At 41.0% G+C, this 14267-nt stretch overlaps 1 protein-coding gene across 1 annotated transcript in view; it reads left to right on the top strand.

The window, feature by feature from the left end:
• The window catches only part of SEMA4B (semaphorin 4B), a 185562-nt gene that overhangs the window by 130447 nt on the left and 40848 nt on the right, over window positions 1-14267 (top strand). Inside the window, exon 3 of the mRNA XM_072148446.1 lies at window positions 13736-14100. Coding sequence (XP_072004547.1) covers window positions 13998-14100 — 103 coding nt within the window. The 5' untranslated portion in view covers window positions 13736-13997. The remainder of the gene's footprint in view (window positions 1-13735; window positions 14101-14267) is intronic.

Raw genomic sequence — 14267 nt, 5'->3', positions numbered from 1 at the left:
GATTGCTGGGGGAGCTGTATATAGTGATTGCTGGGGGAGCTGTATACAGTGATTGCTGGGGGAGCTGTATACAGTGATTGCTGGGGGAGCTGTATATAGTGATTGTTGGGGGAGCTGTATACAGTGATTGTGGGGGGAGCTGTATACAGTGATTGCTGGGGGAGCTGTATATAGTGCTTGTTGGGGGAGCTGTATATAGTGGTTGCTGGGGGAGCTGTATACAGTGATTGCTGGGGGAGCTGTATATAGTGATTGCTGGGGGAGCTGTATACAGCGATTGCCGGGGGAGCTGTATATAGTGATTGCTGGGGAGCTGTATACAGTGATTGCTGGGGGGAACTGTATATAGTGATGTCTGGGGGAGCTGTATATAGTGATTGCTGGGGGAGCTGTATATAGTGATTGCTGGGGAAGCTGTATATAGTGATTACTGGGGGAGCTGTATATAGTGATTGCTGGGGAGCTGTATACAGTGATTGCTGGAGGAGCTGTATATAGTGATTGCTGGAGGAGCTGTATATAGTGATTGCTGGGGAGCTGTATATAGTGATTGCTGGGGGAGCTGTATACAGTGATTGCTGGGGGAGCTGTATATAGTGATTGCTGGGGGAGCTGTATATAGTGATTGCTGGGGGGAGCTGTATATAGTGATTGCTGGGGGAGCTGTATATAGTGATTGCTGGGAGAGCTGTATATAGTGATTGCTGGGGAACGGTATATAGTGGTTGCTGGGGGGGATGTATACAGTGGTTGCTGGGGGAGCTGTATACAGTGGTTGCTGGGGGAGCTGTATACAGTGATTACTGGGGAGGCTGTATATAGTTATTGCTGGGGGTCGGTATATAGCGATTGCTGTTCCCTGTCTGGACTACATTCAATGGGGGCCTCCACCATGTTTTGCGCCCAGGGGCCCCCACCAACCTTAATCCGGCCCTGGTTATATTACAATATAGAATTGTGTTAAAGGAGTTGTCCACTTTCAGCAACCATTTAATATTGTTTATGTAATGAAAAGTTATACAATTTTCCAATCAATTATATAAATTCCTTATGGTTTTCTAGATCTCTGCTTGCTGTACTGCTATGGAAGGCTTCTATGTTTTCTCCAGTCTAGAAATCTGTCCATGGTCATTAGTAGCACTCAACTCCTATTACACTCTGTAATAATAAAGGCTCGTGCACCTGCATGTCCATCATATGACCATGGACAGGTTTTGTATCCGCTGGAGTAAACATAGAAAGACAGAAAGCAGAGATCTAGAAAACCCTGAGGAAATGATACAGAAAGTATTTTGGAAAAATGGATAAAAAGAATATCAGTTATTAACTATTAACATCTAGTTTTTAATTTTTTATACATTTCTAGAGGGAATAACAAAAGAAACAGCATAAACCAGAGTCATCAAATAGTCACTAAAATAGACGTAACAGGAGATCTTACTGGCCCTCCTTTAATTTTAGACAAAATTGTCTAGTATATTCTAATGAAAAAATTCTAAAAAAAGTTCTGACTTTCTGTGTCACATTAAAATTACCTTCTATGGAACAGAAATGGGATTTTACCGCAGCTCCACCATTGTGTCATGTGGTATATATGGGGTTTCTACATAAAACAGACCAATACTTCTGATCAGTGTAATTTACCGCTATATACCACATGTTAGCTGGGCTTTATTATCTGCACTAAATATGAAGCTGCTGCTTAGCTCAGCTCTGTAGAGGGTACATGTGGCAGTAATGTAGGCTGACCACATTTCTGCAAAGTATAAAGAAAAGACTTATTCCTGGTTGTTTTGTCAGCTGTCCTTATCCTCCAGGCTAAAAATACATATTGGAACACTAAAATCCTGACCAGAGGTCTGCAGCTAAAGGATCAGTCTGTATTGTAATGGTGTTACAAAGACTAGCAATATCTATGGTACAAATTACAATCAGATATGATGGCTGCCTCGACAAGATGACGCAGAATATAATAATGCTATTGTGTAATCCTGACAATGAAGCAAAGATCCCTCCGGAAACAATAATGCACAATTATAAGCTATGAACTATAGCCAGAATGGAAATATAGGTCAGCTACACACAGGGTACAGACACAACATATCTACTGCGTTTAGCAAGGGGCTACAGCCACAGCAATGCAATAGTTGTATATTGAAAGAGACAGATGAAAAGTGATTGGAGGCCAAACCTAGGACTGTGCTGGCTTACAGTATACGTTATATACTTACAGGCGGCCATCTCTTCTCAACTCTTCTCTTTACATGCATACTGGATGTAGCTGTGAATGCATGTTTTCTGTTTGGAAAGAGGTCCAGTAGTAAGCTGCTGCCAGACACCATTGATTGTTGACCTGTCCAATCAAATTTGGTTGGAAATAATGAATATGAGCATCTTAGCCCTTAAAATTTCAGGTCCTAGGTTCTCAGTGGGTACAACATATACGGAAGAACATGCCATGAATTTTGACTCCTTTATGACAAATACCAGAAAGACTGCTATGTGGGCATATGCATGTGTAATGGCCCACTGGATGGGTCCCTTACAAACTTTACAAACTGCTAACATCCCTAAGATGTAGGGGAGGTATGGCCAAACTAATCCTGCATTCTCAATGTGCACTTCCTTATGTTGCCTTTAATAACTTATCCATTGCCTTTAAGGATTTGTGTTTAAGTTCTTAGTATGTATGCAGCTTTTTACTATCATGTGCTATCATGTGCTATGTCAATCCAGATCTGTCACAAGGTCCCTGGATGGATAACTGAACACTCCATCCTCAAGTGAAGTTTATATGAGACTCCCTATGGCTGGAACATTCCAGTTCTTTCTGAGCTATTTCTGAGATGTCTATGTGAACACTGTCAGTGTCTGCCTAAGGTTGCTGCTAAACCAGCCCCTCACCTCTCCAGCCCAAAGCTACTGAAACTGGGCTGTGAGCATCCGTTGCTACCTCAGCTACCTTGGACCTGTACTGATTGGACTTCCACCTTGGCCTGTTGCCATTGCTGTGTGAGTTCTGGAATAAGGGAACTCTGAGTGGATGTTCTACAAAACTTGTCTACTTGTGATCCATGGCTGCCAATAAGATCAATTCTTCTTGCAATCCACCTGCCGGCCCTGCCCAGCGTGAAAGAGGCCTGTTCCACTTGGACCAAGCAACCATGGGGAATCTAGCTGCCCCCAAGCCCTACCCTAACTGAGGCCTAAATTAAAGCTGCTATAAAAAATCTATTCCAGGACCCATATAATAATATATTATTGACAGTACTGTTCTTCTAATTATAGGCCCTAAGACTCCTGGGTTCAAGTTCAAACTTCTTTATCCCTTATTTGTACCATACCTCCTAACCGTCCCCGATCCAGCAGGAAAGTCCCGTTTTTTTTCTCTGTTTCACCAGGGCTAATTAAAGTGATAATCCAGAGAGCCGCAGCTCCATGCACTATCACTGTTCTTCTGCTTCTATTGTATCTAGCAGAGTCGCCAGGTGATGACATCACGTGATGATGTTGTGTTTACCTGATAGCTTCACTTCTACATTCAACAGAAGAGAGGAGCTGCTGCAGGGGAATGGCAAGAGGTGAGCACATGTGTTTATTATTTTATTGTAGGAGCACAATAGGGAAACTGCTGGGGGGGGGGCAATAACAAGGGAAGCTACTGGAGGGCACTGTAAGAGGGCAACTGCTGGGGGCACTATGAAAGGTGTATCTTGTGGGGTGGGAGCAAAATAAGAGGGGGAGCTGCTGGGTGGGGGAAATAAGATGGGGAGCTGTTGGGGCTCTACGATAACAGGGGGAGCTACTAGGGCTGGGCACATTGAGAAGGGAAATGCTTGGGACACAGTAAAAGTAAGGTACAATAAATGGGTGAGCTGCTGGGGGGGCCACAATGTGAAGGGGATCTGTGGGGTGGGCATTACTACCGTCTGAGGGGGATCTGGGGGCACAATATCAGAGGGATTACAATGTGACAGGTAGTTGGGGAACACAATGTTAGAGGAGATTGAGGCATTAAGGTTGAAATTATATTGTGTGGAAGTGGAGTGATAGCGGAGCAAAAGGAGTGGCTTAGGGGAAAAAAATTTCTGTGAAAAATTTTATGTCCCTTTTTCTCTCCTGCACAAGTTGTGAGGTTTACATACCTCTGGGTACAAGATGTATTCTCTGCTAACAGAAGATTATTTATAAAGGCTTTCCATATAGGATGTAATGACAAATAGTGGGGTGACAATGTAGGTAGTCATTTTGCTATTTCTTAAAAAAAAATAATTAATCTAAGAGCAGAATCCAATGTTTATTGTTGCATTTTTGTCTCGAGCCACAAATCTGAGAATCACGCTTTCTTCTTGTAGATTCTTTACAATGTCTTTAGAATATTAGAGATGATTAAGCAGATTTGAAAAATGCAAAAAGTGGAGTAATATGAGATTTCATATCCATGACTAAGCCTAATAGAGAGACCTCTGGGTGTATTCTGCGCACATATTGTACTGCTCATCTAGAGATCTGAATAAAAATCAGAGAACCTGTTTGTGTAGGCTGCAGATTTCAGACAGGTTGAAACAAGCAGTCTGTGTCCTGCCTGAGCACCGTGATAAATGGCTTTAGTTTAGAACAAACCTGTATAATGATGGTTTTGTCTCGGTTCATGTTACCACTGCAGCCACTTCTTCACCTGGGGTTAAACTGAAGTCACTGGCAGCGCTGTGTTAGGACAGCTGCAATTCCTCCCAGTAGAGAACCGCACTGCATACATAGCATACTTCCAAGCTAGGACTTCAGTGCATGGCTATGAGGCACTTTGCTTATGCAGAGATGAATTTTTAGTAGCTACAATACATAATGAATATTCCTATGCATCACAATTTACTATAACTGTGTGTCAAGAAATCTGATAAATTTAGCAAGCAACAGACGTAAATCCAAAAAATGATGAAGGATGACTGTCAAAAGCTTTCCATTTAAATGAGTGTAGACTTCTGAGCTTAGACCAGTCTTCCATAAATTTTTACCTCCAAACCTCTGGGCTAAAGAAAAAGGGACAGAAATAGGGATAGAAATATAATCGCCCCTGTGCCCCACTTTTGTTGCATGAATAAAGAAACTGTACTCACCTTTCCTTGTTCCCCTGCTGCTGTCCTGCCTCCTTCTCCTCTGTAGTACAGACGCGTCCGGCAGGTCCATTGTGATGACGTCAATGCACCTGTCAGGCTCTGCTGTGTATAGACAGCTGATGCAGAAAGCTGATTGCTCTCTATATCACCATAGCAATTCATCCAATAGAGTTAATGTTCAGGGCCATACCTCCGGCGGGGTTGGGACAGAGCACGAAACCCGGGGCTGTCCCTCTGGATCCGGGATGGTTGGGAAGTATGCCATTATCAGGTACACAAAGGAGGGAGCTGCACTGGGTGAATACATGTTTCCTTTGGATTTGCTTTAAACCAGAGTGCTGTTCTTGCGTGTAGCCTATATGTGAAGTTTCTGGCTGCACTACATCTACACACACACTTGTTTATTTTTTGTCCGTTTGATGTATGTTTTCTTGCATAGTCCCTGAAAAGGCTGTAGAAAACTCAGAGCAGATCATATTCCTGCCCTTGTTTGTGACTCAAGTCTTCCCATAGAAGTATGGGAATGTGAAAAATACAGATGTCATCTGTGTGCGGTCCATATTTGTGGATCACTTACTAGCTAACACAATCATTTGACTCTTCAAGGTGTTAGGACAAGCCAGTGACATCACTTGTCAGCCTTCTGTTTTTTGGCGAGGGCTGCAAAAATGGAAAGGGTTCAGAAATGGATTACATACTTATGACACACCGACCACAAAAACAACAATGGGTCTGTTTGTGGCCCAACAAGAACACATTTGCAGGTAGCCTTAGGGCAGATTCACACTGTCGTAAATCACGGACTGTGCAATGTCCTTCTCACGGACAAACACACAGGCCCACATTTATTAAAGCCCCTGCACCATTTTTTCATCTGACATTCTTTTTAGTGCAAATTGCTGGCACATTTATTTATCCCTTACGCAACACAAAATTCTGCACTGAAAGGGGTGCTCCGGTGCACCACAGTAGGGCCATGCGCCACATTTATCATGCATTTATCATGTCTGACAGAATTCTGTTGCACGTCCAATGTTAAAGGTGCACCAAAAAATAATTGGTGCACTCTGTCCTCTTATTTAGGCACTGCAATGTAGAGTACCATCACGGTGATTGAGATCCCACCAACTCTTGTCCATATGCTTCTACAACAAAGTGCAATTTCACCTGCGGCATGTTCATTATGCTGCAGGTTATCCTCATAACATAGCTAACAGTTTCAAGCTGCGGACAACATACCTGAAATTGATGCCTTAAATTTTTCCTATTGGAGATTTGTTTGAGATCAAATAATAGATATTCACCTAGTACCAAGCCAAGGACTAAAGTCATCAAGAATAAACACGATACAAGGTGTAGCAATGTATATTAAAGATTCATATATGACAAGGGAGGATGTGTGTCACTGCTGATGAAATATCAATTCCAATAAATAATTGTAAAGCTCTTATCAGTTACAACATCCTTGTCAGTTTCCTTTATGAGCCAGAACTTCTTCCTAGCTTAGTTCTCCATTTCTATATTCATAATTTACTATATGGCGCACCAAACCTGCGTTACAGCGATAGACAGGGCACACAGGTTACATCATATTAAATTTCCTTGCAGTAGCCTTAAAATACGATAAATTTTCATATTGGTAGTAAAATCTTGATTAAGCCAGTCATCCCTGCAACATCTATATAGCTGATTATTATTTTTCAGATAATGCTCTCCTAATGCAAAGCAAATAAAAACTGATTCCACACATTTTACTGGGTAAATAGACAAGTTCACATGAAGTAAATTATTCATGATATATCTCCTGAATATTTTATCTAATAGAGATCTGGGGACCTGTAATATCTCCTTTATCGCCAAAATAATTTATGATCTACAATATGATAATTGATAGGTTTATGTATGTATGATTGCTGGAGCACTATTAGAAACTGTTGAGCAGTGCTACCCCATGATCACAAATCTTGTTGTGCACAACAAATAGCCTTTAGTGGCCTTTATTTAAGGTCAGATTCACATATCGTGCAGAGTCTTATTTCACAAATCGCCTACAGTGTCCAGGACAGGACCAGGGTCACATGTTTTATAATCTACAAACTTTAACTCAATGATAGCGACGAGTTGAGGGGAGGAGTGTACGACATATGGTGCTGCTCCCATATATGTCCACATTATCAGATGCCAACGGTTGACTGAATGTTTATCTGCTTATGTCGCTCCCTGAATTTTATGGTACATTTATCTCCTGACATCCTTGGAGACAGGTTCCGCTTTAAAAACTCACTGTCCGAAACAAAAATGAGACTGTTAAATCATTAGAGAAAATGAATGTTCCACATTTTGCAGCCAGACATTAGTATGTAGGAAAGGTTCAAAGAGCCGAATGTCTCAGTGATGTTGTCAGACAGGTGAGCGGTAATTGAGGTTTCCTGGTCTGTTACCGGTATGTCTGCACTTAGTAATAGGAACATATAATATAAGTATGTCACTGTCTGTAATCTGCCTGTTTATGACCTCTCACTTGTCATAGTTTAAATTAGGATTGAGCAGAGGAGTGGAGACGTTGTGGCCTCACTTAAAAAACCATGTTCACCACTTACGTCACAGATAACTCTCTGTCATGTTTTTGCTACCAGTATGTTCTGTTTTTATTGTTTTTTATGTTTTGCTGTGTTTTTGTTTTGCAACCATCAATAAACTATAGAATTATCAAAGTCTAAAGCTTGACTACAGCCAATCCCCAGGTTACATACAAGCAGGGGCGTAATTAGGAGAGGCTGGGCCCCATAGTGAATTTTTTCTTATAGACTTTTATATACTCGTATACAGTTATATGCACACATTTATGCACTCTTATATACATTTATACACTAATAAATACAGTATATACACACATACAGTATTTTCACATAAAATTTGTACACATACTGGGGCTCATTTACTAAGGGCTCCGCACTTTCATCGGGTTTCTCGACTTTTTCTGTTTTGCGCTGATTTCCGCCAGGATTTTGGCACACGCGATCGGATTGCGCCGCAATTGCACCGGCTTTCACGCAACAGAAATCGGGGACGTAGCTGTCGGAAAACCTGACGTATTCGGAAGAACCGCGGAATTTAAAAAACAAAGTGTGTCGCAAAATTACATGCAAGAGGGAGAAGATGGTGAACTCCAGCGGACCTCGGCGCAGCAGCAACACCTGCAGGAAGTTGAACGCACGAGCTTGCTGAATCGCCCGGAATCCTCGTCAGAGAACGCGCCGCTGGATCACGACAGGACCGGGTAAGTAAATGAGCCCTACTGTGTAGCACATACACATTGGGGAACATTTACAAAGGGTCCTGAGGCCGAACTTTCGTCGGATATTACGTCGATTTTCGTTTTGCGGCGCATTTGTAAGAGGATTGTGTCGCACGCGCCTGCTTTCATGCGACAGTAATCGGGGACCAGCCGTCGGACGATCAGACGGATTCGGATTTAAGCGCGGGATCTAACTTTTAAATTGTGTCACAGAACAAGCAGCGGGAAGATGAAGTTGAACTCTGGCGGACATGAGTGGGAAGCATCATGTACTAATAAATACAGTATACACTCACAGTATAGACACATATATGCAGTCTAAATACACCATATACACACAGACTGCGTACACATTCAGCATATACACATATACAGTAACAGTATATACAGCATATACATAAACACACATACAGCAGATACACACAAACAGCATATGCATAGTCTGTGGGGCAGGCAGTAGTCTGTGCCAGCGGGAGGGGTATGACTGGATGAGAGAGGACGGGAGTTGGGTAGTCTGTATTGACAGTGGGTTGGAGAGTGCAGTCAGCGGCTTTGTGTTCTGCTGTGCTGTGTCAATTTTTAAAGTTTTGTCATGTAACAGGAACAAGGATTATCAATAAAACTTCATTACAGATACCTTACAGCTGGTCATTGCAAACTGGTCAAAAGAGGTCTGCCTGTAACTAGGGGTCGTCTGTAAGTTGGGTGTTTTAAATCGGGGACTTCCTGTACTTTCTTATTCATTATCTTTATTGATATTTTTCACAACGCCGAACATCATCAGAAAGTGAAGTATGGCACATAGCGTGAATAAGTTGACAACTCATCCCCTATAGAAGTCAGTGTGGAGTTAGCTGAAGGGATGTGGGAGGACTAAGGTGTGGAGAAGGAAGTGTTTAGGCATAGTGTGTGTCATAAGTTAGATAAAAGAGAAACTGCTCTGAAGGATGAACATTAAGGAAATACTCTAAATTTCTCCAGATATAGTTATTTCCGTACAGTAACAGTAGGTTCACCAGGAAAACATCTGTTTTGACAGCAATTGGCTTATACACTCTACAAAGGAAAGATGATGCAATAAATGACCAAAAAATAGAAATTACTTTATTAAATATTATACAACACACACAAGAAATAAAACCGCTTAAAAAATGTAACACGTGTCTTACACCAAATACTGAGTATCTGGTAGTACAAAGCAGAGCTCAACAAAGAGCCCAAGTACAGAAGACCCCCAAGAAATGCAAAATAATAATGCTATACCTATGCATGAAAATGACCACACTGGGGTGGAGGCGGGTGGAAAACTGAAACACAAGACAAGTACCCCATGAGCTTCATTAACGATGTACTGATGTGACTTCCTCAGAGATAAGTAGACAGCAATTGGCTTGTTGTGGGTTTGGTGAGATTCGGTGATATCTTATTCTCTAATGTTCTATTGTATATCACAACAAGTTATCCTACAGAAGGAATACGCATCAAGCTACATTGTAGAACAGACCTAGGCATAATATGGCCCACAGGCTGCATCCATCTCTCTATCTATCTCTGACCGACCCACATAAGATTGTTGAAAAATTTGAGCTCTTCTTCCCATCATTAAATAATGATGCAATTAGATCCTCCATATTTTCATTGAATCATTGTTGTTTTATTTACTTTTTTATGTAGGGTTAGGTTAAATACTGAATACAGTAATATAAGTATTGGGTTGAACTGAGTTTAGTATATTAGTGTGGCCCTCTTAAACCATACCAATTTCTCATGTAGCCCGATGGGGAAATTAATTGCTCACCCCAGTTCTAGAACCATAAGGTATAAGATTGCAACATCAGACCAGTAAAGTCTTTTTTCTAAGATGTATTATCTATAGTTTTACAATGAGCTGCAGATAAACCAAGTATACCCTTAATCAAATGTCCTTGTCCTCTGATTGACAGATATCAGAATGGACATTGTGTATTCTCCTATTTACATCTCATATTACAACAAGTAATAGGTCATACACATTAGACTAATGTTGGCTAAACCAGTTTGTTTGGATGTGGTGGCCTCATGGCTGTTCTCCAATTATAGATATCAGGAGGGATAAGGATTGAGTAAAAGGATAGAGTGATTCAGGCTAAAATCACATATGATGTTTTATTTCCTGCAATGTTTTTTAATATTTTCTTCTTTTATATTTCTTCTTCCAGAAAAAACACAAAACAGGTGCAAAACTTCCACAATAATTGCATATGTAAAAGAAGAGTCCAAATAGATATAAGAAGCTTTGTAGCATATCATCTCCAGTAGTTGATTAAAATATAGGCGATAACCTAATGCCCAAGGCCTCTAGGGGGTCCATGGTGACCCAAACCCCCCACCAAATTTTATACTGAGAAGGATCTTCATGCATGGAATCTGCTCTCAATACACATGTACAAAAGAGCCATTTCAGGACATTTGTAGTTCCTCCATAGGTCCTGAAACCACAGTTTGAATGCTGGCGAAAGGGACACATCCCCCATTCCCCAAGAAGCTGATTCTAGTACCATATGTAGGAATTCAATTCCAGACTTGTAGGGGCTTTATTATTCATACAGCCCAGGACCCATGACAGTCTTAATCCACCCCTGTCCATCTCTATTATTCTCCGCCTTATGCTCCTTCTTTTCCTAATATAATGACATTCTCTATAAGATATGGGCTAAGTGAGGCTGAGTGAGGCACAACAGCTAGGTTTCCCCCAGCAGCTCTAAAACAACTGCAAATTTCAGATATACAGACTTCAGAGGGGAAAATGATGATTACAAGGAGATGATATCCAGAATAGGTATTATTCATTGTGATTTCTACAAAGTTTATTGAAAGTAAATACACTTTTAACTTTGAAGGCTGCAAATTTGGGAATACTGCTATGTGATATATAGTGTATACCATTACAAGTGCAAGATAAAAATGCTATATATTTTGAACATAATGGACCTACATTATGAGCTTTTGTCGAATATGCTGTTAGCATGTGTAAACCAGATATTTATAGATAGATATATAGATAGATAGATATATTTTAGTTGTACATAGAGATAAAATGGATAAAAGATAGATATATGTATGTTTGAAAATTAACGAAACGGCAGCATTCCAATTAGTGAAAACAAATGTGGCGTTTATTTCATCTCTTGCTCTTGCACCACGTATAGATGGATAAAAGATAGATATATGTATAGATAGATATATAGATAGATAGATAGATGTATATATAGATAGAACATAGATGTATGTATAGATATGCTTTTTCTCTTGTGGACCCTGATAGAAAACCAGCAGTGAGGGTAATACATCCGGTCTTATACCTTAGTCATTTAACAGCTCAGTTCCTCTGTAAATGACTTTAAAAGAAATCTGGCTGCTGTTTTATTGGGCTGAGATCTGAGCTGCTTAGAGCAAAGCTCTGTAAACACAGAAATAGAAGGACGGTGGGTGGAGAGGGTGTGCTTTAAGCCAAAATGCCTTTTAATCTACTATTTCATATGTTCTGCTTTCCCTCCAATTATTTTTTATGGAAAACATGATTTATTTGACAAAGACTCCATACACCAAAGTCTTCAGCATATCTGAAGCTTCCATTAACAGCTTCTCCAAGTGTTTAACAGGTGTAGATTTTCTTCCTTAATCTTGGAAATGGTCCCGATTTATTCCCATTTTTAGGACTATTGAGCAGGAATTTGGAATATAAAGCAGCTCACGGGTTTTATTGGCTACTTGTCAGCTCGTCTAGACTCCGCTGCTTTCTTTAACAATAAAATAGCAATAAATAAAATAATCCGTCCATTGTAAATGTGAGATGTGATCGCTACTACAGAGAGGGGCCCTAGGAAAGTCGATACCCAAACATTTGTACAGTAATATCAAACAGTGGTGAGTCCGCAGCTGGCAGGAGATGCTGAGGAAGTATACCCCTGAGAACATATTCATGGATTCAGCAGGATTACTACTTCAGCTTCAAAGTTGGATTTCCATTAATAAAAGGTTTATTTCTCCCAAAATCTGTAAGGTTTTCTTATATTACCCCTCCCCCAATACTAGTGCCTGCTCTAAACTACCCCATTTTTAGGACCTTTCTGTTTCGCATGAGTGCATGTTCATGGTGGTATCTGGAGGAGTTGCTGGCTGAGTGCTTCTTTCACGTGTATGTCCTATTTGAAGAGAATTTAGGATTGCAGCAATGGCCACTATGGGTCAAAATAATGGTATTTAATCATAAATCAATGTGATCAACTCACCATTGTAACCACAGGCTAATTTTGTGGGCACGGGTCCCCAGAGGTGATTGGTGATGACTGCTCTCACCTCACTTCCAACACCAATATACTTGGCTGAGCTGAGCATACATGTGTATGAGAAAGTAGCGAGGAATAACCCAACAGCTGCCTGATGTTCCAAACTAACAGCGGGTCCTATTCCACCCCATGTTCGTGTGAGCAGACGACACACAGATGAATTGTTTGCAAGCCCCTGAATGCACACATATGTGTAAGAAGCTCTTCTAACTGCTAGTTTGTGTAGTAAATGGAGACTGCTAGAATAATCCGAGAGCAGCATATCTCCCCAAAACAGAAAATCAGCCCATCGAAGGAGACACAGGAGGCCCAATACACATTGAAAGGGCAGCACGGTGGCTCATTGGTACATATTACAGCCTTGCAGCACTGGCATCCTGGGTTCAAGTCCCATCCAGGTGATCATCTGCAAAGAGCTTGTATGTTCTCTCCGTGTTTGTGTGTGTTCCCTCCGGGTCCACGGTTTCCTCCCACACTCCAGAACATACTGGTAGCACTGCAGAATCTGTTGGTGCTATATAATAAAGGAATTATCAATTAAATGCACATCCTGAAATTAGCAGATTTGGTTTACTTCCATCTTATATGTACGGTGACCTTTAAGCAATACCTAGACTTTTTATATCACTTTTGCTGCAGCCAAGTGATTAGCAGGTTATGTACCTGTTGCGATCACAGCGACATTAAAAAAAATTGCCTTTCTGTAAAAAAAAATAATAAAGAAAATCACTCAGAAATCTTTTAAAGGTTCTGATTACTCTATACGAAAGTCCTACTAAAAAACGTCTCAGCAAGAACTAAAAAATATTAATAAATTCAGGTTCCTAGTTGGATTTTTCTGATTCTGTTCTCCGCAGGTGATGACATTTACTCTACTATTGTGCTGAGGGACGTGTTCATAATCACTGCAGTCTTTCTTCTTAGCCAATGGCTTTGCTGAGTTTTTTAAAGCTCCCTTTCTTTTTTTCTCTCTCTCCCTTGCTATGTGACAGGTCTGAGAGTGGCAGAGAGGAGGAGGAGGAGGCTGGAAGAGGCCTGAGGATAGCTCTGCTGGGCGGGATCACAGACTCAGCTCTCAGCAAACTTTTGTAACCTTCATTTACTGAGTAAATATCCAGCACACCAAACCCTGCTCCAGATCCGCTCTGCTTTGGATTACAAAGATCTAAGAGGAGAAGTGTGGAAAGAAAGAGACAACATCTGGATTATTATATAAGGAAATAAGGAAAGCCCTGAGTGCTGCCAGGCTTGGCTATGGGGACCTGGACATGGCTCTTTTTCTTGGGACAAACACTAGCCACTTTCCTGGTCGGACAAGCTGAGGATGAAGCCATTCCGAGACTTACCTTGCAATATGGTAAGTGTAAGGGGCTAACCCCCTGGCCACAGGATCCTGGTTATGTAGGGTGTTACTATCTCCAAGGGTGTTCTCTACAACTTGTTGTCACGCCTCATCTTTTACTACTGCCTTGTTTGTTCACTATTTGTTTTATAAGGAACACTTTGTTTCATTAGTTATCATTC

This window comes from Engystomops pustulosus, chromosome 4 (genome assembly GCF_040894005.1).
Source record: "Engystomops pustulosus chromosome 4, aEngPut4.maternal, whole genome shotgun sequence".
NCBI lineage: Eukaryota > Metazoa > Chordata > Amphibia > Anura > Leptodactylidae > Engystomops > Engystomops pustulosus.
Note: the sequence above shows the minus strand (reverse complement) of the source record. Positions and strands in the feature narration are given on the sequence as shown.